The 26110-nt window shown below is 52.2% G+C and overlaps 4 protein-coding genes across 13 annotated transcripts; 1 reads left to right on the top strand and 3 right to left on the bottom strand.

The window, feature by feature from the left end:
* Positions 1-225: 225 nt before the first annotated feature.
* LENEP (lens epithelial protein) lies at positions 226-2690 on the bottom strand. The gene is made up of 2 exons (XM_005898667.3): positions 2077-2690; positions 226-1987 (listed from the first exon to the last, which is right to left on the bottom strand). Exon 1 carries the CDS (start codon positions 2517-2519, stop codon positions 2130-2132), a length of 390 nt encoding a protein of 129 aa, XP_005898729.2. The 5' UTR covers positions 2520-2690; the 3' UTR covers positions 226-1987; positions 2077-2129.
* A 139-nt stretch (positions 2691-2829) lies between these two features.
* Positions 2830-8944, bottom strand: FLAD1 (flavin adenine dinucleotide synthetase 1). Of its 3 annotated transcripts, none has more exons than XM_070367291.1 (8): positions 8793-8944; positions 8006-8230; positions 5845-6589; positions 4806-4953; positions 4257-4355; positions 3989-4178; positions 3168-3241; positions 2830-3047 (listed from the first exon to the last, which is right to left on the bottom strand). In XM_070367291.1, the coding sequence occupies exons 2-8, from the start codon at positions 8084-8086 to the stop codon at positions 2912-2914; spliced, it is 1473 nt and encodes a 490-aa protein (XP_070223392.1). In that variant the 5' UTR covers positions 8087-8230; positions 8793-8944; the 3' UTR covers positions 2830-2911. The 3 variants fall into 3 exon arrangements, with proteins under 3 accessions (XP_070223392.1, XP_070223391.1, XP_070223393.1); XM_070367290.1 differs by having other exon boundaries at positions 8698-8844; XM_070367292.1 differs by lacking the exon at positions 8793-8944 and adding an exon at positions 8542-8685.
* A 2123-nt stretch (positions 8945-11067) lies between these two features.
* Positions 11068-15076, bottom strand: CKS1B (CDC28 protein kinase regulatory subunit 1B). The gene is made up of 3 exons (XM_005898663.2): positions 14918-15076; positions 12278-12405; positions 11068-11663 (listed from the first exon to the last, which is right to left on the bottom strand). The coding sequence occupies exons 1-3, from the start codon at positions 14974-14976 to the stop codon at positions 11611-11613; spliced, it is 240 nt and encodes a 79-aa protein (XP_005898725.1). The 5' UTR covers positions 14977-15076; the 3' UTR covers positions 11068-11610.
* Positions 15077-15315: 239 nt separating this feature from the next.
* SHC1 (SHC adaptor protein 1) lies at positions 15316-25860 on the top strand. 8 transcript variants are annotated; one of them, XM_070367285.1, is made up of 14 exons: positions 15316-15467; positions 16293-16437; positions 18956-19123; positions 19710-19780; positions 20298-20361; positions 20520-20639; positions 20899-20952; positions 21137-21188; positions 21307-21487; positions 22444-22642; positions 22729-22798; positions 22876-23010; positions 23173-23411; positions 24231-25860. In XM_070367285.1, the coding sequence occupies exons 2-14, from the start codon at positions 16432-16434 to the stop codon at positions 24357-24359; spliced, it is 1488 nt and encodes a 495-aa protein (XP_070223386.1). In that variant the 5' UTR covers positions 15316-15467; positions 16293-16431; the 3' UTR covers positions 24360-25860. The 8 variants fall into 8 exon arrangements, with proteins under 8 accessions (XP_070223386.1, XP_070223388.1, XP_070223389.1 ...); XM_070367287.1 differs by having other exon boundaries at positions 16293-16441; XM_070367286.1 differs by having other exon boundaries at positions 15321-15467; positions 16280-16437.
* Positions 25861-26110: the final 250 nt, after the last annotated feature.

Here is a 26110-nt window from a genome sequence, read left to right as displayed (position 1 = left end):
CTCCTTTTCGTATTTGGAACCAGTCTGTTGTTCCATGTCCAGTTCTAACTGTTGCTTCCTGACCTGCATACAGATTTCTCAAGAGGCAGGTCAGGTGGTCTGGTATTCCCATCTCTTTCAGAATTTTCCACAGTTTATTGTGATCCACACAGTCAAAGGCTTTGGCGTAGTCAATAAAGCAGAAATAGATGTTTTTCTGGAACTCTCTTGCTTTTTCCATGATCCAGCGGATGTTGGCCATTTGATCTCTGGTTCCTCTGCCTTTTAAGTATAGGGATCTGTTTTGTTCTCTGCTGTATTCAAAGCAGCCAGAATGGCATACAGCAGATGCTCAATAATATATGTTAAATGAATGAATGAATCTTTTGCCATTTGCAACAGCATGGTTGAACCTGGAGGGTATTATGCTTAATGAAATAAGCCAGAGAAAGACAAATATGGTATGTTATCACTCACACATGGAATCTAAAAAACAAAACGAATGGATATAAGATACAGAGAACAAACTAGTGGTTACTAGTGGAAAGGGAAGGGGGAGGGACAAGATAGGTCTAGGGGATTAAGAGGTACAAACTACTATGTATAAAATAAATAAGCTACAAGTATATTTTGTACAGCACAGGGAATATAGCCAACATTTTATAATATCTTTAAATGGAGTATAATCTATAAAAATTTTGAATCACTATGCTGTATACCTGAAACTAATATAATATTGTAAGTCAACTATACGTCAATTTAAAGAACTTAAAAAAAAAATGCTGTCCAAGAAACGGGTCACCATGGTTACCTCTGGGGAGGAAAGCCAGGGGATAGGTGCTAGGGGATAAAGAATTATCAGAGTTCTTTGCTCTAGGCATACGTTACTTTGACAAACAAAGAAAAAGAAAACAAGCCCAGGGGAAAAGGAGTTAACTAAGAAGTCTGAGGAAGAGCTGGTCCCTGGCAGTGGGAGAGGGTCGCATACACCACCTCCAGGCCAGTGTCCCAGGACAGAACGGGGCAAAGGCATAACTGGGTCCCAGAGAATGCTGGGTAGAGATCCGAGGGACACTTTGGCTGGCTCTGAGGTTGTGGGGGTCTGAGTGGGCATGTCAGTAGGCAGGAGCAGGACGATGTAAATAACTGGTGTGTACTGATCCCAGGGAGTGATTCAGGGAGAGCATGTGTTGGTGGCTGCCAAGGGGAAGCGAAGAGTCAATTCTGCTCATTTTGGCTGTGTCCTGTGCATTGTCATAAGCCTGCAGGACAGCTTTCCCTTGCAGCTTTGTGTGTGAGCTAGAGGAGCAGGGCCTGATCTCTGTAAGCTGGGAACTAGTACCAGCTCAGTGCTTTCCCCAAGATCTTCAGGGGCAGGGAGCTGGCTAGATCAGGTCTTCTATTTAGGTTCCCAGCCTTACATGGAGGGCCTCATAAAGACCCCACCCAAGCTAGACTCCTCCCTTTCTACAAGTTGGGAGGAACCGGGCCTTTCCACCCAACGCCCTCCCCACCCAGGCACCAGTGAGTCAGGAAACCTGGCTTTCAGTCTTTCTATCCAGGACAACCTCCTTTCCTCCCTGGGTCCCAAACTGTTCCCGTGCTGACTTTTTCTGATTCCCCTGTAGACATTTAGAACTTTCGGTCTCAAGGCCTATTTATTATACATATAGTTCAGTGATTCTCAAACAGAGAGACTGGGGGCAGGCCATTCCTGGTATTGGGAGGGTATGGTAAGATCAGCCATCTGGGCCAGTAGGCTCCCCGAGCCAGACTTGGAGGAGCGCCAGGTCCTGCTGCAGTCTGACTGGGGTCCTAGCCAGCAGGCCAAGCTCCTGTGCACCAGAGGTGCGCTGGAGGTGGGGGCTGGGTACGGAGGCCCAGAGATGAGGCAGGTCTGACAGATGGCACAAACTGGAACCAGGATAGCACTTCACTTGGTGTTTGTGGCCCATCCTTGGTCAAGCACAGCCGGCTCCGGGAGTCTTGATGGACGCTGGACTGGGTGCTATAAAAAGAAGAATGGGAAGCTGAGAGGCAGGCTCTACCACAGAAGTTGCAACCGTGCCTCCTGTCTGTCTGCTCTACCCTGCCCACCTGAATGATGCCAGCCATGGTGCCCGTGGAGTGGAGGCAGGTCTCTGCCACCATTAATCCAGCAGCTCCTTGATACACCAGCAGCAGAGGAGGATGTAGGCTATTTCCTTCAGGGTCCGCTGCAGGCCCTCCCACCCTGTGCCCATCTTCATGATGGGAACCCTAAGTCCAGTGTCTCTCAGGACTCCTCCGAGGGAGAAGGGCAGGGTCTGGGCTAGGGGCTGTGTCCGGGGCTGCATGTGGGCTGCAGCTGAGGAAGGGTGTGGTAGCTGCGTCCTGTGCCTTTTATCTTCATTGTCCCCACCCCCTTCAGACCTCATGACTGTGGGCACAAGGGCCCCAGGGTCTAGCACAGGAAGGTTCTGGGCCCGAGAATGGGCTGAGTCAGCCCCTGTGCCCAGGGATGCTGGGATGGGGTTAGTAGGAGGGCCTGGCCACTCCATCTTTCATCCTCCATGGCCAGGCCAGCTCAGCTTCCCTTTTTCCAGCCTGGGTCTTCAAACCCTGGGTCTACTGGCTGGTTGTCCCTCCCCTCTACCCCCCAGGGTTGGCACTGCTCCCTGCTTCTGCCCTCTAGTGGGCTCCTGCTGAGGCTGGCACTGAAAATCATCAGAGAGAGCTCCTTTCCAGCCTGCTCTCCCCCACATCCCCCTTAGAGTGAGCACTGGGGGCTCCGAGCTGCCAGGGCCTGGCTTCCTTTTGCTTCTCCCGTTCCCTGAAGCAGGAAGACAAAGGCAGAGCCAGAGCAACAGGCACAGGAGAGGTGGTTTATTGACAGGTTAGACCCCAGGATGGCCTCCTTCCTTCCCTCCTTGGAAAGGGCGGGAGTGGGAGGTCACGTGCGGGAGTTCCGCTCCTCGTCTTCATTCTCAAGCAGGTAGGCCGGACGGTAGGTGGGCTGTCCTCCTGGGCTCAGGCACTTCAGGGCCGGGTTCCGTACTGTGTTCTCCCGGCTTCCCAGTGATGTGTAGCTGGGTGGGGGGTGGGGTGGGGGGGGTGGAGGGTATGGTGGGTTTGTGGTGGGCTTGGTGTTCCCAGTCCCAGCACCCTCATGTCTTCCACATACCCATCCTGTTCCCCCAACAGCTTACCCTCGGTCATACAGGATACAGTAGGGGACAAACAGTTGGCGCAGAAAGTCCCAGATGTCTCTGTAGGTCCAGTCCTGGGAGGCCAGCATCAGAGCGGAGTCACAAATACTCCCCCTCCTACATCTACCTTCATCCACCTGGGAAAGAGCCTATCCCAGTTCTTTTGCTCCCCTATCCTTGGAGGGAGGGCCTGCTACTAAACTCTCCGGTACATCTTGCTCTGTGTATGCCAATCAATGAGAGAAACCATCCCGTCCCCTCCCCATTCTCAATCCACCCTCCGCTGGCATGTAATTTCCAGGAGGAAAGGGAGAGGCTGTTTAAGGCTATTTGTGTAAGCCTGTGCTGTCCAGTAGAACTTTCTGCAATGATGGAAATGGTCTGTATCTATGCTGTCTAACATGGTAGTCATTTGACATAGGGCTAGTACAACGTACAACTAAGGAACTGAAGTTTGAATCGTATTTAATTAAAAAATTGAGATATAATTCATAAGCCATGATATTCATCTTTTTAAAGTATACAATTCAACTTTTTAAAGCAATTTGTATTTCATTTCAATTAATTACAATTCAAGTGTAAATAAATGGCTCACGGCTACCATATTGGACAGCACAGGTCTAAGACACTGTTCGGTCCACAATGCTTGCTGTTGAATTAGTGCTCAATATAACCTGATCAAAAGGCTGAATGAATAAATACCACTGCCTCCCTTGGCTGATGGGGCCATTTCATCCAAGCCCAAGCCCGCCCCAGGAAGCCAGGGTGCAGTGACTGACGGGGGACAGGAGACTGAAGGCAAGAAACCCCCTTCCCCATACCAGGAGTGGGTTGATGCGCATGAATGCAGGCCAGCCTGGGTCGGTGGGGCTGAAGGGGCAGAGGCTGCAGGAGTAGGGGTCAGTGCGGCGGGTGCCCATCAGCACAGCCTCCAGCTGGGGGTGCCGTGCCTGCAGCTCACTTAGGGCCTGCTTCATGTCTCCTTCAGCCTCCAGCACCTGCAGATTGTACCTGAGGAAGAGCGCCGGGAGTCAGGAATGGGCCCTGCCAAGTCCCTCTGGAATCCCAAATCTCCAAGGCCCCTAGTACCTCTTGATGGTGTCCTGTAGAAACTGCTCCAGCTCAGGGAAAGGGGAGATGCTGCGGATATACAGGATCTGGAGGGGCTCCTGAGCATCAGGGCACTTCCTGGGGAGGAGGCAGGATCCATTGGCTTGCCAGGATGGGCAAGGAAACACTCCCCAGAGAGCTTGCTCTGTTCCCTTTGGCCACTGGGATAGACACCCTCTCCTTCTCCCTTTTCGGCCTTCTCATCTGAAGGGAAGAACCCATTTCCTCTGGCAAGCCCACTCTGATCTCTAAAACCTGGAGCCCACACCCGTTTCTAGTATGTAGGCCTTACCTCCCGACAGGACTGTGACTTCCCTGTGGTTGGGGAAGGTGGCTGGCACATCCATACCCAGGGCCAGGTAGGTGTCAGATGCTCAATAAATATGGGGAGGATCAGAACTGGTCACTGTGGCTACTGCCCTGCCAAGCCCCACCCAGACACCCCCCTTCCTTCCTGCTTCTTAGGATGGGGAACTAGCCAATGGGGCAGCTCTATCTCTGGGGTCTGCCTCCAGGGGGTGAGCTCACCTCTGCACTGCGGCATGGAAGAGGTGCAGGAGGGCAGTGCAGTCCTTGCCCCCGTTGAAGCCCACGCAGAGCTGGGTGAGGCTGTACCGAGCCAGGGCAGTCTCAATGGTCTGGAGGGCACCTGCCACCTTCTCCCCCAGAGAAGACCCTGCCAGGCAGGCAGGGAAGAGGGCATCAGTTAGCTACATATGGCTGTCAGAGGGCAGTGGGGGCCAAGCTGCCCTTGCTTTAGCCCCTCTCTATCTTCCCAGTGTTCAATTCCTTCATCTGCCCCTGGCCCGCCATTTAGCCATACCTCACGGTATTCTTCACCTCAGTGTATTCCCTCTGAGGGGTCCTGGTTTCTTTTCATTCTCCTACAGCTCATGCTGCTTCCTTCCCTCTTTCACACTGTCCTCCTGCCCATCTCCTGGTCTAACCAAATTCTTCTTGCATGTGTGTGTGCTAAGTCGCTTCAGTTGTGTCTGACTCTTTGTGACCCTACGGACTATATTCTGCCAGGCTCCTCTGTCCACAGGATTCTCCAGGCATGAATACTGGAGTGGATTGCTATGCTCTCCTCCAGGGGATCTTCCTGACCTAGGGATCAAACCTGCGTCTCTTAAGTCTTCAGCATTGGCAAGGGGGTTCTTTACCACTAGCGCCATGTGAAAATCCTCCTTATCACTCAGCTTATGTGTCACTCACCCAGGGAAGCCTTCTCCAAGCCCAGATCAAGGCTGATCTCCCTGCTGTGGAAATCCCTTCATCACTGACCCCTCATGCACGATTACCTTTTTAACATCCCCCTCTCCTGTTAAAACTCCTTGTCCAGAGCAGGGGTACCTCTGTCCTGTTGCGCTAAACCCCCAACACCCAGCACAATGTTGCTGAAAGGAGGTACTCAATTGATATTTATTGGAAGAATGAATGAATCAGCTGTAGCTATCTTCTACCTTCTCTTGGATCTGCGGCAAGCCTCCAACAGCCCACCACTCCTAAGACCTAGGGTGGCACCAGTGGTCTGGCACCTTCTGCCCCTTCCCCAGGAGGTGCCTACCTGACTCAGTGAGTTTGTACACGGCCTCACCGGCCTGCTCCACGGCATTGGGCACGTAGGGCACCACTGATCCTTGGGGTAGACGGGCGGTCAGGTAGGCCAGGCACTCCTCCAGGGGCCCTTCTTCCTCAGAGTCCAGTGTCAGCTTCACCTGATAGTAGTTACTGCCCCAGTCAGGGTAGGAACCCAGGCCAAGCCTGCGCCCAAAATGGGCCTGGGCCTCAGCCAGGATGGGGGCGATAGAGGCCTCGTTAGCTGCCACATACATTTCCCGCAAGTGGAACTGAACAGCTGTGTTTTGGAACAGCCCCTTCAGCCCTTCCAGCACCCGACGCAGCAGCTCCGGAATTCCCGGGAAGAGGTAGACATTTCGGACGGAGACTAGTGGGAATCGGAAGGGGTGGCCAGTGTGAGGATCTGTGCCATAATGCAGGCGGGCAGAGGTGGGCACCCGTGACAGTTTCTCCCAGCCCGCCCCTCCTAGGGCCTTGATGGCCGCTTCCAGCTCAGGGTGTGGCTTAAGCTCGTCCCCAAAAGCCTGGGCCACTGCCTCAAACGTCACATCATCATGTGTGGGGCCGATACCCCCTGCTGTGAGGACGTGGGTGAAGCGGCTGGAGAAAGCTGTGATCTCAGCTGCGATGGTGGCTACCTCGTCGGGTACCACAGAGACTCGGCACACCTGGACCCCCAGGGAACGCAGTGTCCGGCACAGAAAGTAGGTGTTGGTGTCTTGAGTGTGTCCCTGGGAGATTGGGGATGGGGAAGATGAGCATGTCAGTGCTGTGGGGATGCAGGGCAAAGCAGGAAGGATCAAGCTGCAACTGCCTGCTGACAGAGCACTCTGCTCTTTGGGGGACACCCACCTCTGGCAGCCCACAAGCCCACACTGGGCCCAAGAGTGGGAAAATCCATGTGAATGGAGTCAGGGGTAATGTGATCCACCTTGGGCTTCCATCTCTGCGCTTGGACCTTGACCTCCTCTCTGCTTATGGATTCAATTATCAATTTTATGTGGACCACTCATCCACTTCCTCATCAACCCTGACAGTTTCAGTCCCCTGGCCCCAAGTGCTTAAGGGCATCTTCAGATTTCTGGCCGTTGTTACTTGGGTCAGTGGCATCCTCAGACACTGTCTGCAGCCTGTCAGGCCCTTCATGCTGTCAATTCTACTTCTGAAATGTCTCTCCATCTGCTCTCTTCTTTGTTCCTACTGCCACCAAACAGGTCCTTGGCACCTTTCACCTGGATGGTGGCAACAGACCCCTGGCCAGGCTCCCAGTGTCCTGCCACAGCACTCTGCCCTAGGCCTCTGCAGCAACCTTGCTAACATGTCACTGTGATTGTGTCACTCTTGGCTCAAAAGTCACTTGTTATTTCCAACCATATACAGAATAAAGTTCAAATTCCTTTGCAGAATATCTGAGGCTGTGTGTCTCTGGTGTGTACGCATTCTTCTTTTCTAGCCCTATCTCCTTCTACTTCTCTAGAGTTTAGTGGTTAAGGTTGGCTCTGGAGTAAATGTGAATCAAGTTGGAATCCCACCTACCACTTATAGCTGTTCAGGGAAAGCCTCTCAACCTTTCTGAGCCTCAGTCTCAGTATCTATTCATTGAGATTTGGAATAAAAGTACCCACGTCATAGGGTTGTTGTAAGGATTAGGAAAATCACATATGTGATGTAATACAAGCACACTGCCAGGCCCTAGTAAGCACTCAATATTACTATTACAAACCTGATGCCCACCATGACCTCTAGTGAGACTTCCCTGATCATTCAGAAGAGATTTCCCCCTTCTAGTACTTTCCTTCTATCTCTCCTGAATGCTTTGGGTCATTTTTCCAAATAGGTTGGACATAACTCTGAAATAATACATGCACCTGTACCTCCTATACACGCTGGACTCCTTGTCATTTCTGTAAAGGTCCTCCTCCCCCTACCATACTGCTTGGCAATTTGTAGGGAATTTGCTACAAGTTTTTCAACACAGTAATCGAAAGAATAAGGGTCACTTTCCCTCCAATATCTTGGACTCACTCCAGGGCCCTACTGCAGCAAGAGGGCTCCCACCCTGGTTCACCCTCCCTCAACAGAACGTGGAGCAAGCTCCCAAGGACCGGAGAATGCTGCCCCTCCCCCCTCCTCTGTCCCAGACACACCTTGAGGATCTCATCTCCAACAATGATGATGCCCGCCGTCACGCTGCGCCCTGGCGGAGGTTCAGAGGCCCTAGATGCCATGGTCCTGCCTTCTCTGCCCCTCCGGAAGGCCCTCCAGTAGCCACCCAGACCCCCAATTAGGGGTCGCAAGCATTGGGGGCCAGCCAGGTCTACAGGGCACTGAGGGTCATAGCCTGGGAAGAGGGATTCCGGGGTGGAGGGAACCTGGAGGAGCCAGAAAGGACAATGGGGAAGAGGAGGAGTGCATAGTTTTCCTCACCAGGCCCTTGACAATAGACTCCTTTATCCCTGTCCGTTTAATAAACGTGTTCTTAAACTCTAGCCCACACCTCTTTCAATGTCTTCTATGCTCCGTCCTAGTCGCCTTAAAATGTCCTTCTCTCCCGAATCTACCACTTAAAAATGTCTTCTGCTGCAGAGCTCGGCTCCTCTAGGGTCGGCTCTATCCAGGGCATCTGTGCTTTTATATTTATATGTGTCTTCTCTTTGGGGCACCTGTCCCTTTAAATGTCTACCTTATCCTGGGCCTTGGCTCCTTTAAATACGTTCCCTCCTTACACCACCGACCAGAACTCAGCAGCCTTCTTCTGCAGGCTTCCACACCCTTTCTGGCCCAGAATCCTGTCTTTTCCCGCCACGCTTCAGACTGCTGAGCTCTTCCAGGTTCTCACCTGCCTCTTACTCTTTCACCGGGTCTTTCCCTCTCCTTTCCTCTTGTCTCGGGGCAGCTTCCGTACTCAGAGTCCCGCCTCAGATTCACACTCACCTCATATTAATTGGTTATTTTGGCCGTCGCTCAGACTACTTCTATGGGTCCATTGGTGTAGTCGACCATTGCTCGCGAGCTTCATCCAGAGGGCGGGAGTGGTGCTGGGTTGTTATTGGCGACAACCACGTGGCCACCCTCACCCGGAAGCGAGGGGGCTGGGCCTTAGCCGGGGGGCGGGGCTTTTCTCTCAGGAAAGAACCTGAGGAGTGGAAGGAGCCGAGGGCTGAAGGGGCTCTAAGGTGTTTGTGGTGCTCCCCTCTGGTGCTGGAAGTAAGGAGGCGCTTGACTCTCACCTCCGCTCAGTGTTCAAATTCTTGCGTGCACATACTATCTGTTACTCATGAACCATGACTCATTCTGAGGAGTCAGGGGCTGCACTGGTGTCAAAGGGGATTTTACACTGAAGCAAGTGGAAGTTGGACGGACACCAAGAAAAATTGTCAGGATTGCCCGTGAGTTAATGAGATCCTGGTGGTGAGCTTTTATTGTGTGGAACTTTCATTTGTCTCTTATAAACGATAAAGCTAATTACTTCAGCTTTTTTGACAACGAAGTCTTGCCCCACCTTGTTCCAGATGGTGCTTTAAACATAACCTCTCCCAGTTAATTGGTCTTGTAGGTACAAGTGAGGGCAGCGACAAAGGGAGGGCCACTGTCCACTTTGGATTCTCAGCTTCCACTTATTTTGCCTCTGGTCTAAAAGTACTTAATACTCCTGTCAATCGTCTGGGGGCCTTTTTAATATGCTGATTAAATCTACAGGATTCTGGCCGTTTGGGTGGGGCCAGAGATCTGCATTTAACAAACGCTCCTGTCATGCTGATGCCATTGCTTTTTGTAGTAAAGGTCTAAAATTTCATGTGGAGAACTGAGCCACACTGCCTCATTTTACTCTGCTAAAACCCCTCTGAGACAGATATGCCCATTTTACAGATGGGCAACAGGTTCAAAAAGGTGAAGAGATGCCACATAAACCCCACAAAAACACTTCAGTGAATGATAGAGCCAGGCTTCTAGAACCTTCAGGTAATAAGCCCAGTTTTGTTTTTCCAATTAAGAGAGTCTCCACTCTAAAAAAACAAACTTGGGCTTTCCTAATGGCATAAGCCATATGCTACAGTATCTTTAATAATCATGGTGATATTTGACAAGCCCCTCCCTGAAATGCCTCCTCCCTACCCATCAACATCAGCTCTGAGTCTTTTAGTGGGTTCTCAAATTTAAGTGTGCACCAGAATCACCTAAAGAGCCTGTTAAAATGTCACTGTGTCCAACCCTTAGAGTTTGATTCAGTAGGTCTAGGGTGGAGTCCAAGAATGAGCACTTCTGGGTTTCCAGGTGATTCTGATGCTTCCGGACCAGGGACCACACCTGAACGCTGACTACTGCTGCTCTAGGAATAAATGAGTGAAAAATTAAGAGAAAGTGGGAAGACTAATCTCCCTTACTGAGCACTACTATTGAAAGTAGAAAGTAAGCTGCTATTTGGCAAAATGCCTCTTAAATAGCCACAGTTTACAACCGTTTTCTCAAAGCTCAGTGCAGTAACTACCTTTTTAAGAATGCTTGAAATCCCCTTATCCAGGTGAAATCCCCTTATCCAGGCCATACCCCAGACCAATTAAGTCCACTTCCCTGGGAATGACTCAGGTATCAGCACTTTAAAGCTACTCAGGTGATTCCAATGTTTGGCCAAAGTGAGAACCACTGAAAACACTCCCAAACCACTCTGTGGACTGAACAGGCCATAGATGTGCCGGAGCCTTAGGCTGGTCAGGAAGTGGAGTATACTAGCAGCCCCACTTTACCCTTGATAAGTGTAAAGTCTCTTTGTGACCCTATGGATTATAGCCCGCCAGGCTCTTCTGTCCATGGAATTCTCCAGGCAAGAATAGAATAATGGAGTGGGTAGCCATTCCCTTCTCCAGAGGATCTTCCCAACCCAGGGATCAAATCTGGGTTTCCTGCATTGTAGGAAGATTCTTTACTGTCTGAGCCACCAAGGAAGCCCCAAGAACTCTTGTATGCCCTTCAAAAAAACTCAGACTATGTTAATGGCAGTACCCGACCATAGAAAACAACTGATTTGTTTTGATGAGATGTTGTTGTCCCTATATAACCTCTCTTAGGCCTGTAGTTAGAGTGAAATATATTTCAGTAGATATTTGACAGCAAAGTCTACTTAAAGTAGATTACAAACCAGTTAACTTCAATGTTGAAACAAACCTCAGTGTTAACAAAGAGCCGAGCTTCATTATCTTACTGAAGAGCATATAATTAGAACCATAATAGTGAGGGTGATGTCCTGAGGAGGGGGGGGGAACTTTAACAATTAGAGAATTAGATTATAAAAACTTCCTCTTTAATCAAGGCTTTTAACATGGAACAGATTTCTTGGAATAAAATGGAAAGTTTCCAATATACTGAAACATAAATCAACATACACACAACACCTGGCAGGAAAAAACCCAAAACAGCCAAGTTTACACAATCCCTGGAATAGCCGTGGTCTTCTTCTCAGATGCTTTCTCCATCTGTCAAGCGTGTTCTGCTGGATTCAGAGCTCACGTAGGTTTTGGGGGTCACACTTAGCTGAGGCTGCAACCCAGAGAGCACTCACTCATCCAGCTGGGCTGTGGTCCTTCCTGTCAGTTCTGCTCAAGAAGCAAAGCAGTCACCAGCACATACAGTGTATTGAAAATCCTTTAAATATCAAAGTGAGAAACAAGAAGGCAACACAATAATGTCATCAGGAAGATGTTAGCAAGTGAGGACAGCTGTGTAAAGCTTGAGGCTGAAAAGTGGCTCCCCAGCTTCATTTCTTTGGTTTCTTGGGCAGTGGGCGCCGGAACAGCAAGATGTGAGGTTCTGAAAGAGTGAGATCTAAAGAGTAAGTGAAATCACACCATCCCATGCACAACCTACAGTGTATCCCACTCCCTCTTCCCAGCTATCACCATTTAGATCTTTGTAACTAAATAAAGATTTAAGCATATGGCCTTAGAAGCAGACCCAGAAGCCTGGCTTGTGTACCAAGCACAGAATTGTTAATATCGGTTTTCTTGCTATGCTTCTATAGCCCCGGGGTGTCCTTTATTAGTTTTGCCTGATAGTTTGGTGTCTGGTGCCTTATCAAGAAATATACTTTCCTTGGTTTATTTGGAACACATCTCAAAATTCACTTTCTGATGGAGAATGAAGAAGAGGCCATAACCTCTACACCAAGATATATGTGGTCTTTAAACACACACACACACACACATATATATATGTCTTCTCTGACTGAATTAGAGATTAAAGGAGTTTTTTTTTTCCCCTCCAGTGACAGGTTGTATCTGAACCTCCCAGATACTGTATTTCTTATTTTTGGTCACTCCTGTTTTTCTAGATGGTTGGTGAGTTAAGAAACCCATAAATCATCCCCACCTATCATTCCTTCATTTCCTTGGTCCTACATGGTTGCTTTCTGCCATTGCACTGACCTGGTTCATGGATCATATAATGGACCCATCCCTGACTCTGCTGAACACCAAGATTCCTCCATTCAGATTCAGACATCAAATGAGTTTTAGGGACCAGCTTGGCTATGTCCTTGGGCAACATGACATGCCTGTAATAGAAACATGGGAAGGTGGGAAATTTGTATCAGTATTGGGTACAATCTATCAGATGAGGGGGGCCAGCAGGTAAAGCCAAGACAGACAAGAAAAGAGAAACCAGTTTGTAATGGCAGGGAGTTTATAAAATCTTATTGTAGTGCAAAGGCAGCTAGAAAAAAAGCCCAAGTTACGGGCCAAGTTACATAAATTCTCACGAAAGTATATTAGAAAGTACATATTAATGAATAACACCCGTGAATGAGTGCCAAAATTACAGCCACTTACAGTCCTCTAGTTGATTACTCTTAATATAACGGGAGCCCCAGAACACACACAGTTAATAATTAGGGGTGGCTCTGAACAGGGTTGTAAGGAAGGGAGAGAAGTAATTTCAGAGAGGAAAGGCCTATCAGGGAGTGCTGTGTGGAAGAGCCAGAACATAAAATCAACTATATGGAGAAGGAAATAGCAACCCACTCCAGTATTCTTGCCTGGGGAATTCCATGGACAGAGGAGCCTAGCGGGCTATAATCCATGGGGTCGCAAAGAGTTGGACACGACTTAGGGACTAAACAACAACAAAGATATCTATTTATACATTTATACTTATATACATTTCTATGGCCTATGTACAAAAATGTCCACAATCCCCTCCCTTATTTTTAAGTTTTACAATTTTACAAACACCTGAAGGCAAACATTTTTCTCATAATCCATTTGGTTACTAAATCTTAGATGACCTGAATTTATCTGCTGGTGAAATAAAGACTTTTTTACCCACCCCTGCCACCAAGAATGAAATAGAAAAATCTTATCTTTTAAAATCTATCCTCATAAGTTACATTTTTCAACTCTGAAAGGATATGCCACCAGACTTCTTTGGGGGAGACTTCATGCTTTCCTAACCAAGGATAAGTCTCCTTTTATAGCAAAGAAATGACTACTTGAATTGGGGTGACCCAGACTTGATTATGTTCAGTGAAACTGCATTGAATGCTCTCTCTCTGCTAAGTAAAAGGGATTCCACTCCCCCCACCACCCTCGAGTCAATTCTAGTCTAAATGTCTGAAAACAGCTTACATCCTAACAAGCCTCTGGCATAAAGACTGGGTTCCAGGACTATTTAGACCAAAAAAACAAAACAAACCTTTCCTTAAATCAAATATCACTGCCAAGACTTACATCCTCCAGAGGATGAAACTAATGATGTCTCCCTAGCCCTGCAAAGACATTTTAAGCACACAATTTTAGTTAGCCAAGTTCAGATGTTGACAAAAACAGCTGAGAAAAAGAAAGTTAACTGGGTTCAAACAGGGCTGGAGTGTTTCTTTTCTTTTGGTCTGGTTTGTAGTTGCAGCATGTGGGACCTAGTTCCCTGTAGTTCCCTGACCAGGGATTGAACCCAGGTCCCCTGCATTGGGTGTTTGGCATCTTAGCCACTGGACCACCAGTGAAATCCCAGGGCTGGGGATCTTTTCCCAAGGATTTGACATAAAAATAATGCAAACAGTGTTATTTGACAGCATACACCAAGTTCTCCAGAAGGCTCAGAGCCCTGCACTAGGCTGAAGAAACACAAGAAAACCAAGCTTCCAGTTGTTTTAACTATTAAGGCTTACTACAGATTAGTGGAATGCCAACATTTGTAAAATTATTTTCTATTTTTTAAATTATTTTCTAATCTAGAATTTTGGACTTAGGGTTTATCAAATGCAAATTCTGTACGGATTCCTTTCTTTATCATGCTTGGTGAATCCTACGTGCTCCCACCACAACCTACCTGTACATAGCTCTATCATACCAATTATCATCTTCTTTCTGAAGCCTGTCAGTATTTCCACATATTTTTTAGGTCTGTTGAAAGCAGGGACCGTGGCTTATCCGTGTACTTTAGCAGAACACCTGAAACCTATAAACACTCCATAATTGTTTCCCAAGTAGATGCCCTTCAAACATTTGACGGTGATCTATTAGGGCCATATTAAGTCTTTCCTCAGTGTTCCTGGTCAGTTTTATTCCATTCCAGTTCCTCGAAGCCCCCCCTTCCTAAAACAAATCAGACAATCACGCCCCTTTCCCATGGATTAATAAGCAACACTCAGGCTCTCTTAGAACTCCCCTCACTTTGAGGACTCGAAGAAAATTCAAGCTTCGCCTTTGCCACCTTCTCCCAGAAGGCTCTACGGTGTGGCTGTAATACAGTCTCAAGAAGGCAAGTTCAGTTTACTCAACTGAGGTGAGAGAATAGTCCAGAAACCCGCAAAGCTGAGGGTGGTCAGTATTCTAACATTCGAACACTCTAACCACGACCACCCACGCCTCCTTCCAAATTCGCTATCACTTTAGAGTTTTTTTTAAATTGCCCCCTACCTTTCGCGCATGCGCCTTACACTCTAAACGCACCCATTCCCGTTAACCTCCCGCGCATGCGCCAACTCTGCTGTTTCAGTCCCCGTTACCAATTCTCCTGCCCTCAGTTGTCAAAACTCACGACCTTGATATTGCCCCCGCGCCGGCACTAACCGGTACTCGAACTCCTCGTCGTCGTATTTGTCCGAATAGTAAATTTGTTTGTGCGACATGATCACTCTGCCTGAGGACCTTCAGCCCCGCGCCGCCAACCTCCGAACAACTCCCAGCAGCACGCGCTCCCACCCTCTTTGGCCTCGCTTTCAAACACGCCGCCTGCGCTGTCTATTGGTCCCTCTGGAGGAAGGCGGGACAACCCCACCTTCAAGCCTCCGATTGGCTTAGGTTTGCTTCTACTCAAGTCCTCATTGGACTGAACATTGCTCAAGAATTGCCGTAAGTAAAAAATAGGCTTTTTATTGGCTATCATTGCCACTGTGCGCGTCCTCGCGCTGCCATTGGCTGATTCGGGAAAGTGGGACGGGTGAAGGAGGGACAATGAGGTAGAGGGTCAGGGGTTAGTGAGGCCGGAAGTGAGTGTAATAAAGTTTCTCCAGGGAGGCCGGGCCCGGGGAGAAAGTTGGAGCGGCGACCTGAGGAGGCAGTGGCGTGATCCGGAACCAAATCGGCCCGCGGTGCGGTGCGGAGACTCCATGAAGTCCTGGTGAGTTGGGACATTTTTCTTCTTAGGTGACCCACTCCTCTACCCCGGAACCCCTCTCCCGGGACCCTACTTCCGGTCTTCATTTACAAGTCCCGCCCCCTGAGACCCCCTCCCCGGAAGTCCCACCTCCCAACTTCAGGGGGCTCTCCGAACCCCGACTTATTTTCCATTTATTGTCCCCAGTCCTACCCTGTCGTCCAGCTTTCCTGGAAGTCCCACCCCCAGACATGCTTCCAAACCCCTGCGTTAGTCCTTCCGATTCCCCGAAACTCCGCCTCCTCGAGACGATTCTCCGCTAACACCTATCAAAAGCCTAGCTCCCAAAAGGGCAGAACCCTGCTACTCAAGGAACTATTCGAATTCGTGAGGCCACGCCTCCCTAAGGGTTCCGCCCCTTTAGAAGCCTCGCCCCTTCCTTAATCCACGTCAGATCGTCCAGAAGCCTCTCCCCCTGGAGTCTCTGGTGCACGCGTCTTGAGGGGCCACGCCCCTTCAGGAGCGTTATCCCGGTTGGACCCTTGTCATCGCCTCAGGAGCTTTGTCTTCAATCCCAGAAACTTCACCTGCTGGCGCTTCCTCGTTCCTTTTCTCTTTGGGGCCCTTGGCTCAGTTTTCCTGAGCTCTTAGGCTCCACTGGATAGGAAGTCAAAAGTTCACATCTCTGACTCTGAGGAGTAAGAGATTAGAGGCAGCCCTTTTTCTCTCCCTTAGCCCCTTCCAAGGGTGGACCTACTTGAAGGGGGCTGGACTTGGGGTTTGGCACGAGAGTGGGAGGGAGACTTGCTCATAGATTCCCTGCCCCACTCCCTGAGTTTCCCTTCCCAGGACCGACTCCACCCCAGAAACAGCTGTTTGTCTCATACCTGTACGACGGGAGCTGGGTAGGGCCGTGGATTTGTCGATGTGTGACATGTGGGTGTGACAGAAGAGAAAGTTTTCTACCACCTGAAGACGGTGGCTTGGAATGGGTGTAGGTAACAGTGTCCTTTTTGCTGTTTGATTTTTTTTTTTTTTTTAAGGGACTCTTCAGGCCCCACCACTTCTCTGGCTCTTCCCCTCCCCCAAACAGAGTTCTAGTCTAGGCATTTCTCCTGGTCCTGCTTGCCCAGCCTTCCCTGCTGGAAACATTCCTGAGGCTTTCGCCATTTCCTGCTACTTTCCGCCTTTCTTGCCTCCTCCTCCCTGCTGGGCTGAAAAGCCACATGCAACTTCTTCCCCACACCCAGTCGTTCAGATTCTCAGTAGCAATCTCCTTTCTTCCTTCAGATTCCCAGTAGCAATCTCCTTTCTTCCTCCGTAAATTTAAAGAGCCCTACTTCCTCTTTCTTTTCTAAACATGCCCACACCTGTTGGTCATTCCTTGTCTCTGGATTCTGCAGGCACCCACAGAATGCCCACCTCTAAAGATGAGGATATCCTGGTGTGTGTGTGTTGGGGGGAGCGGTGAGGCTTTGGCAGAATCCTTTCCTCATTCTCTCTGTTTCTGAGTGCTGAGGCCTTAGGAAACAGTGATAGATTTTCTTCTCAGGAGTTGTGCATGGAGTGGTAAAGCTCTCCTGGGTTGAGGACTACGGGGGCGGTGATAAGCACAGTATCTGACATGTTTTAATTGTCAGGGTTGTTAATCACTGTAACACGATAATTTGCATTTTTTTTTAATATTCTGAAGTAAATCTAAAGATAGGTAATTCCGCGGTGAGCCTGGTGAGGGTATATGTATCTTTTACTACTTATTTTTGGTTGCTTTCCAACTTCCTCTGTGGCCCCCTGGAGCAGAGCTGTGGCAGGATGCTGTGGGTGGAAGGAATGAGTTTGGGACTGTTCCCTGTGTCCAGCCTCAATCCTCTTCTGGCACCCCTTTCTTATGAGCACAGATTTGTCTTCTGCCTCTCTGTCCCTTCCTGGCCACCTCTCTTGGAGAACCGTCACACTGCCCCACCTCCTTCAGCCAGACTGTCCTTGGTATGAGGGGCATCATGCTCCGTGGTGGATACCTGCGCTTTCTGGTCACTACTAAAAAGGAGGGGTATGTGTTCACCTGCAGGTCTAGGGATCTGACCTTAGTGTCAATGCCCTGGCCACCCCCCACCCCTTCTACCCTTGACAGCTTACTTTCCTGTGGAAGAGTGGGGCAGAAAAGTACTTGGCTTGGGCCTCTGCTCCTTGGCATGGTAGGCGCCATGCACGGAGAACAAGCCTCCACCAGACTGTCCTCTGCTCCAGCTCCTGCCTGGCGGCTCCCTGATGTGCCACCAGGTTGGACTTTATTCTTCTTACTTTAACAGCTTTGCTCTTCCTCTTGGCCCCTCCCTGTATCCACTGGGACCATGCCCTTCTTTTTCCCATTTCTTTAGCTCCCTCCACAGCTGTGAGAGCCAAGGAGGCTAATGGCCCAGGCTCCCTAGGGCCGTCACCCCTCTGTGGGGCAGTGGTGAGGGGGTGCTGGAGCTGGGGGCTGAGGGAATGTGAGTGTTCAACCAGGACAGGAAGGGAATTGCTGAGCTCAGGGATCCCCTCCCTTTCCCACCCCCAGCTGCCTCTGTTTCCTCCCTCAACCTCCTCCCTGACCCCCCCACCCCCACCCCCGCCACGCCACCGCCCTCCCTCAGCTTCCTGCACCCTTTGGCCTGCCCTTGTCCGGTCTGGATTGATCCAGACCTCCTCTTATCGCCCTCCTTTCCTTCTCACTCCTCCATCCTTCCCCCGCATTCCCACTTTACTCCTCCCCTAATTACTTGTTTGTTCGGTTGGGTGGGGGGATCTGGCAGGGGGACATGGATCGCTCTGCCCTGCGAGAGTTCTGGGTTGGGGCAGTGTTGGGGGCTCAGCCCCTCAGAGCCTGTGAGTCAGCACTGTCCCCGGGATTGGTCTCTCCCCTTAGCTCCCCGCCCCTGGGGAGGAGCCAGGCAGCTCTAGGTCCAGCCTGTTCTCTTCTCAGCCTGAGAAGAGGCTCCACGCTGGGCGGGGATGGGGCCTGAAACTGTCTGGGTCTGAGCCGGGGAAGGCAGAGCTACTTGTCCCTCTCCCTCCCCAGGACCCTTGAGATCCCTGGGCCACAGAGGTCCGATTAGACTAAGGGCCTGGGATGCCCCCTGCCTGGCCCCCTTGCCCTGACTGGCAGGGGGGCCAGGCTGGGCAGCAGCCTCCCTCTCACTCCAGCCATGGATCTCCTGCCCCCCAAGCCCAAGTATAACCCACTTCGGAATGAGTCTCTGTCATCGCTGGAGGAGGGGGCCTCAGGGTCCACCCCACCGGAGGAGCTGCCGTCCCCCTCAGCCTCGTCCCTGGGGCCCGTGCTGCCACCTGTGCCTGGGGACGATAGCCCCACCACCCTGTGCTCCTTCTTCCCCCGGATGAGCAGCCTGAAGCTGGCCAGCCCAGCTGGGGGGCGCCCGGGCCCGAAGGGGGAGCCAGGAAGGGCAAATGAGGACGGGGAGGGGGTCGCAGGGGCAGCCACGCTGGACTCAGGCCCCCTGCCCCTCCTCCAGGACATGAACAAGCTGAGTGGAGGCGGCGGGCGCAGGACTCGGGTGGAAGGGGGCCAGCTGGGGGGCGAGGAGTGGACTCGCCACGGGAGCTTTGTCAATAAGCCCACGCGGGGCTGGCTGCATCCCAACGACAAAGTCATGGGACCCGGGGTTTCCTACTTGGTTCGGGTGAGTGAATATCCTCTCCCTCCCACTCCCTCCCGGACCCCTCCAGTTCCTCTGCTTACGGACCCCTCCAGTTCCTCTGCTTACTAATCTCATTTTTTCCCCCCTGCTCTTCCCCAGCAACTCCCTTGGTTTCGGTTGTCCTGTTTCTTAAACCTTTCTTGCCCCTTCTCCAATTCTCTCACCTCTTCCCTTCCAGCTCTGTCTGGGGCCCCTTCCTTCTGTGACTCCCCTACCCCCACCCCGCCATGCTTAGCACAAAGCCCAGCACAAGCCCTTAGTAAGTGTTGGAATGAGTGACTCTTGACTATCCCCTCCGGTCTCCTGCCCGCTTCTGGAGATGTCACTCCATCCCACCCGATGCCCCGTCACGCCTCCCAAATTCTCTTCCCACAGGCATGAGGTCCGCCTAGCTTGCCTTCTCTCTTTGCCCCTCTTGTCCTGCATGTTGTGGGATATATCCATGGGCAGTGGGCAGAGCTTCTTCATCTTTACTTCCCCGAGGGACCACGGAAGGAGAAGTCCTAGGGCCTTTTATGAAGAGGTGGGGGGAGGTGGCTTACCGATGTCCCCCTGTCCCTCCCCTCAGTACATGGGCTGTGTGGAGGTCCTGCAGTCAATGCGCGCCCTTGACTTCAACACCCGGACTCAGGTCACCAGGTTAGTGGGGCTTGGGGAGGAGTGGTCCCAGGATTCATGAGGGGTGGGGAGCATGGGTCACGTGGTGGTGGTGCTAGTGATGGCTTATCTTTGGGTGGTAAAGGGGGTTGAGAGAAAGTTAGGGAAGTGAGTCTAAGTCCTAATGTAAAGGGGCAACTTTGACCTGGCTCCTTCTTACTATCCAGCCCCGGGAGTTGGGGAGGTGGCAGAGGCAGCTGGCAGCTAGAGCTGGAGTGGAAAATGGGGGTAGCTGGAAGGTTGCTGCTGCCTTTGGGAAGGGGATGGGACATTTGGTAGTTGGAAGGGGGTGGGGCCAGACCCATTGAGGCCCTAACCCAATCAGCCAGGAAGCGGCCTCTCAGTGTCATCAAATATTAAAGGCCCTTAATTCAATCCACCACGACAAAGAGCCTGGAGTGCCCCTGGAGTCTGGCCTGGCCTTCCCCTCCCCCAGCCCTGTGGCGGCCCCAGCCGAGTGGGAGGCAGGCTCTGGGTCTGAGTATCCCTCTTTCCCCAGGGAGGCCATCAGTCTGGTGTGTGAGGCTGTGCCGGGTGCTAAGGGGGCAACAAGGAGGAGAAAGGTACCCGGGGTCGGTGGGGCTAGGGATGCTGGGAGATGTGGAGGAGCAGGGGGAAGGCTAGTGTGGGGCAGGTGGGGAGAAGTCTGGAAGGCAGGAGTGTGGGGGTTTCCTGGTGTGGGGGACCCCCCAGCTTCTGAGACCCTTGGGCCCTTCCGTAGCCCTGTAGCCGTCCACTCAGCTCCATTCTGGGGAGGAGTAACCTGAAATTTGCTGGAATGCCAATCACTCTGACCGTCTCCACCAGCAGCCTCAACCTCATGGCCGCAGACTGCAAACAGGTTGGTGGGGTGAGGCAGTTGGGGGTGGGCAGAAACATCAATGGGAGGGCTAAATGGGAACTTGGTTATCTGGGAGAGAAGGCTTGGGAGCAGCGGAACAGTAGGGAAGGAGGAGATTAGGAGAACACGCGTTGAGAAGCCAAAAGGATGAGACTGGGACTCCGGGGTCTTGGCCATTGGTGGGCGGTGCCCAGTAGACTCTGAGGCTGCCTGATGCCCATCATTCCTTTCCGTCTCCATCCTCTGCCCTAATGCTCAGATCATCGCCAACCACCACATGCAGTCCATCTCGTTTGCATCCGGCGGGGACCCGGTGAGTTGGGGAATGGAGCTCAGGTGGTGGGAGGAGAGTGAGGGGATTGGGAGGACACTGGCGAGAGAAGCGAGCCTGCTGGGATTGAGGCAGTGTATGAGAAAGACTGGGCTTGAAGGGGTCAGGAGTGGGGTGGGGCTGTACAGTTTAGCTAACTGGCCTCTTCTGCCTCTGTCCACCCCAGGACACAGCCGAGTATGTTGCCTATGTTGCCAAAGACCCGGTGAATCAGAGAGGTGAGGTGTGGATGGGAGCACTGGGCGGGGCTGGCTGTCCAAGGGGCAGGTGAGCAGGGCCCGGGGGCTCCTCCTGCCAAGGACAGAGGCCGAGGGCCCCGTCTGTGCCTCCTCCCAGCCCCACGGTTCCCCCCGCCGCCCAGCTCCCTAACAGCCTCTGCTGCGCCCGCAGCCTGCCACATCCTGGAGTGTCCCGAAGGGCTCGCTCAGGATGTCATCAGCACCATCGGCCAGGCCTTCGAGCTGCGCTTCAAACAGTACCTCAGGAACCCGCCCAGGCTCGTCACCCCCCACGACAGGTGCGCGGGCGAGGCGGGTGGGGGGCTGGGGGCAGCCCGCTCCCGGGGGCCCCAGACCAGAACTGGAAAAGGAGGGCTGCTCTTCCCACACTCCAGCTCAGAAAAGTGCAGGGAAGGAAATAACCTGCGTGCCCCTGCTTCCTGCTATTCTTAAGTTTCCTGTAGCCGGCAGGAAGGTGCTCCGTGGCCCTGCCCGCTGCAGGGCCAGCTCTTCCCGTCGGGTGCCCGTGGCGGGGCTGCAGTGCAGGACGCCCAGCTTGTCCCTGGCTAGATGGGCTTCTCTTTTCCCAGCCGTCTCGTTTCTGGTCTGTCCTTTTGTGCTTCTCTCCGTATGTAGTTTAGTTCTTCACGTTCTTGTCTCTAGAAGCCATCAAGAATTTGGGCAAGGGAGGATGGCTTTTTCCTGAGATGGTCACGTTTCCCACCTCAGACCAGTAGGATCGAGTATTTAGAGGAGGTGTTGCAATATTCTGGGGCACCCCCTCCCTGGTTACTTGGTGCTTCCCCTCCCTCTTGGGAGGCTACGTGACAATCAAGGGCATGACGTTAAGGCAGAATCTGAATTGACATTCTGCTCCACCAGTAGTAGTGGTGGTTCAGTCGCTGAGTTGTGTCCAACTCTTTGCGACCCCACGGACTGCAGCACGCCAGGCTTCCCTGTCCTCCACTATCTCCCAAAGTTTGCTCAAACTCATATCCATTGAGTCGGTGATGCCATCCGACCATTTCTTAGTTGTGTGACCAAAATCTTTTTATCCCTGATCATCATTTTCCTCACCTAAAAAACTGGAGAAGGAAACAGTATCTGCTTTATCGGTTGCCCAGAGAGTGAAATGATTATATATGAAACACCCAGCCTGAGGCCTACCCCTCAGGGAATACCCAATACATGACCACTGTTCCCATCTCCCTCTGTCCTCCCATCCACACTCCTTTCTCCCTCCTGTCTCTCTCAGGATGGCTGGCTTTGATGGCTCAGCTTGGGATGAGGAGGAGGAAGAGCCCCCTGACCATCAGTACTATAATGACTTCCCGGGGAAGGAACCACCTCTTGGGGGTGTGGTGGACATGAGGCTTCGGGAAGGAGCCCTCCCAGGGGCTGCTCGACCCACTCCGCCCAGTGCCCAGACCCCCAGCCACCTGGGAGCCACGCTGGTAAGTTGCTTGGATAGAGGCGGGCGGGGCTTGGATGGGAACATCTGGTTAGGGCCTCTGGTTTCACTCTGTCTTGGTCCCTTCAGCCTGTGGGGCAGCCTGCTGGGGGAGACCCAGAAGCCCGCAGACAGATGCCGCCCCCGCCACCCAGCTCAGGTATGAAGGGGACTGAGAGGGGCAGAGGGGGAGTGAGAAGCAGGGCGGGGGGCACTCTAAAGCCTCCGTTTCCTCAGCAGGCAGAGAGCTCTTTGATGACCCCTCCTATGTCAATGTCCAGAACCTAGACAAGGCCCGGCAAGCAGGGGCTGGGGCCGGGCCCCCCAATCCTACCATCAATGGCAGTGCACCCCGAGACCTCTTTGACATGAGTAAGTATACCTCTCGCCTTTCTGAGTCTCCGTCTTCCCACTTGGTTCCTCCTCTTTTACTGCCTCTCTGCTCTTTCCTTCCTGGCCTCCCCTCCCTAAAGGTCTGGGTCCTGAGGTGGGGTTGTGTCAGCTGCCTCTCCTAGCTCTCTCTCTGTATCCCAGAGCCCTTTGAAGATGCCTTGCGAATGCCTCCACCTCCCCAGTCAACAGCCATGGCTGAGCAGCTCCGAGGGGAGCCCTGGTTCCACGGGAAGCTGAGCCGGCGGGAGGCTGAGGCATTGCTACAAGTCAACGGGGACTTCCTGGTGCGGGAAAGCACAACCACGCCGGGCCAGTACGTGCTCACCGGCCTGCAGAGTGGGCAGCCCAAGCACCTGCTCCTGGTGGACCCTGAGGGTGTGGTGAGTGTGGCAGGGGTGTAGGTGGGCATGGCAGAAAGGAAGGTGCAGCAGCCTACCTGTGGCTCTCTTCCTCCCTTACTGCTTCCTAGACTTTGTCCGCTGGGCACCTCTATCTGGGCCTCCCCTGTTCTCAAGGTGTCTGGTGTCTCCCTCGTCTAGTGGTTTAGGGTTCCTTCCCTTCTCACATCCCTCACCTGAGCTGTATTCCCTTCAGTCCTGGCCAGTCCTCAAACGTTATGCCCTCGAGAGCTAGGAAGTGGTCATCTCACCAGTCCCTCTTTTGACAAATAAGGAAACCATCCTTCAGAAGTTGTAGTGCTCTTTGTCAGTTGTCTAGAGGCTAAATATCCCAAAACTTTTCACGAGACGAGCCAGGGGCCTCCCCAGCTCCTCCAGACTCAGGGATCAGACCAGAGTCCTATCTCCTGTCTGCACTGCCCCCTGCCCGTCATAACTTGGGTCTTGTTCCTACAGCAGTCTCAGCCTCCTTTGCATGTCTTTTTTTTGTACTGTGTATCTTCTTCTGAGACATACTGTCCTCCTCTAGGTCAAGTAAGGAGTAGCTAGCCTTCAGTTTCACGACTTCTGGGCTGATGTCTGTTCTGCCTTTTCCCAGTCCACTGACTTGCCCATTCCCACAGCTGTCTCCAGCTTCTCTTCCCAGAGAAGCCTCAGTGATCAGGACCGAGGGCCCTCCCTCTCCTGCCATCTTTTTCTCCTGCCTCAACCCTCTTGACTATCCCAGCTTCCTCGGCCTTAGAGACTGAGGTTTTATCTGACTCTTCACCTGATTCGACTTTCTCCCTTCCCACTCCCCAGGTTCGGACAAAGGATCACCGCTTTGAGAGTGTCAGTCACCTCATCAGCTACCACATGGACAATCACTTGCCCATCATCTCTGCGGGCAGCGAACTGTGTCTCCAGCAGCCTGTGGAGCGGAAACTGTGACCTGTTCCAGTGCTTTCTCTCAGAAGACGCCCTGCGGTCCCTTCCACCCTATTCCCTGACTCTTAGGACCTCACTTGGGAGTGCTCCATGGGCCTGGCCTTGTGTAGGGCTGGAGATACTGTGGACACTGGGTTCAGCATGCAGCTGAGTGAGAGGGTTTGAGTCAGGAACCAGGGGTAGAGTCCTGCTTCTCCCCAGACCTCACCAAAGTATTAATGTACAGAGTGGCCCCCTTCCCTGGGCCTTTCCTGTGCCAACTTGATACCCTCTTCCCCAAGGTGGGTGCTGGAGGCCTGGGCAGGATGCCTCCTGGTCATGGAAGATGTTCTGTGGCGATAGGCCCAGCGGAGCAATCACCCTTTCAGGGAAGGGGAACTGAATCATACCTTTAGTCTACCCCTGGGCTCAGGTACCCCAGACTCCTCTCAACAACCCTCCCTCCCAGCATTCAAACTTTGTGCCTTTGACCATCTCCTAGGTCTGAAGATATTTTATGCAAAGAGTTCTTGGGCCCCTGAAGTCAAGGATGGGGGTGCTGACAGCTTCTTGGCTTCTGGGACCCCGTCCTCTCCTCGCTCAGCACCTCCTCCAGTTTAGGTTGGGCCAGCAGAGGCAGGAGTAGCAGCTGTCCCCTCTCCCTGGGATGTGCAGCCCTTAGAGACTGCCGCGGCGCCCTGCTCTCAGCCAGTGGGGAGATGGACCCCTCCCCTGCTCAGTGCCTCGTGGCCGGGGCCCCTCACCCAGGGGTCTGTATATACATTTCGTAAGCCCCCCCTCCCATGTTGCATGCATGCTATACTCTACAGCCAAAGTACAGCCCTTCCTCCTGGCCTCTGCCCTGCCTCCCCCTGCAGGGGTGCTGGGGGGGATGATGGAGCTGTCATCCCAGCTGGATTTGGTAGAGGTGGGAACAGGGGCATTGAGACTTTAAAGCAGTAGACAATCCCCAGATACCATCGGTAGGTTTGGAACTGCATTTATTTTTTATTTTATACGTGTATATTTTAGGGCTGTAGATTTACTTTCCTAATTTGTTTTCCATAGCTTATTCCTGAGCACAAAATGATGATAATCGATGACATTTATACATCACCTCTTTGACTTTTTCAAAGCCCTTTTACGACTCTTGGCATTTTCCTCACCCTGGCCTGTGGGGCAGTTGGAACCGGTAGCTTTATCTTTTCTACCAGAGAGACCCAGAGAAGTGGAGTGTAAGCTAGGACTAGAGAAACTTGGCCCTCCCACTGCGAGGCGGGGAGGCATAAGTTTGGCTGTTGGTTTCACAGGAGGCGTGGGTCACGGTTATTTAATCCCTTCTCCAGGCCTCGCCCTGCAGCAGCAACAGAGGATCCGGTCCTGCTCTGTCTTTAGGCCTTGTAGATAAGGGAGAGTGGACTAAATCCTCGCCTCCCTTTTTTTCTTTTCTTTTTGTTTGGATGTTTTCACGGGTCTCACTTATACCAAAGGGAAAGAATCTTCATTAAAGTCCATATTTCTTCTACCTCGGCCTCTAGGTCTCTGTCTCAGCTTATTGTTGGTTCTGGGCGCCCCCCACGGCAGGAGGGGAGGCCGGAGGCCGGACTCGGCCTCACCTGGACTCGCTTGGGTCGCGCTGAGTGAGAACTTAGGGATTCGCGTAGGAGGGTGCGGCGGGGTGGGGCGTACGGGGCCACCGTGCCAGGGGATGTTCGTGTCTGCAGCGGGGACCGAGGCGGGGTGGGATCGCGGACAGCCTGACCCCAGGCGGCTCG

This window comes from Bos mutus, chromosome 3 (assembly GCF_027580195.1).
Source record: "Bos mutus isolate GX-2022 chromosome 3, NWIPB_WYAK_1.1, whole genome shotgun sequence".
NCBI lineage: Eukaryota > Metazoa > Chordata > Mammalia > Artiodactyla > Bovidae > Bos > Bos mutus.
This window is presented reverse-complemented; position numbering and strand designations above follow the sequence as displayed.

Bases quoted from the DNA above. Each gene is read 5' to 3' on its own strand.
- FLAD1 (XM_070367291.1), bottom strand. From the start codon at position 8,086: ATGGCATCTAGGGCCTCTGAACCTCCGCCAGGGCGCAGCGTGACGGCG. The intron at 6,590-8,005 runs GTGTGTCTGGGA...CCAATCTCCCAG, and splicing joins TTGGAGATGAGATCCTCAAG to GGACACACTCAAGACACCAA. The intron at 4,179-4,256 runs GTACTAGGGGCC...GCTCTTCCTCAG, and splicing joins CTACAGGACACCATCAAGAG to GTACAATCTGCAGGTGCTGG.
- CKS1B (XM_005898663.2), bottom strand. From the start codon at position 14,976: ATGTCGCACAAACAAATTTACTATTCGGACAAATACGACGACGAGGAG. The intron at 12,406-14,917 runs GTTAGTGCCGGC...TTTCTATTACAG, and splicing joins GACGAGGAGTTCGAGTACCG to GCATGTCATGTTGCCCAAGG. The intron at 11,664-12,277 runs GTCAGTGCAATG...TCACTCTTTCAG, and splicing joins TTATATGATCCATGAACCAG to AACCTCACATCTTGCTGTTC.
- LENEP (XM_005898667.3), bottom strand. From the start codon at position 2,519: ATGGAGTGGCCAGGCCCTCCTACTAACCCCATCCCAGCATCCCTGGGC.
- SHC1 (XM_070367283.1), top strand. From the start codon at position 18,629: ATGGATCTCCTGCCCCCCAAGCCCAAGTATAACCCACTTCGGAATGAG. The intron at 20,953-21,136 runs GTGAGTTGGGGA...TGTCCACCCCAG, and splicing joins TTGCATCCGGCGGGGACCCG to GACACAGCCGAGTATGTTGC. The intron at 23,011-23,172 runs GTAAGTATACCT...TCTGTATCCCAG, and splicing joins CCGAGACCTCTTTGACATGA to AGCCCTTTGAAGATGCCTTG.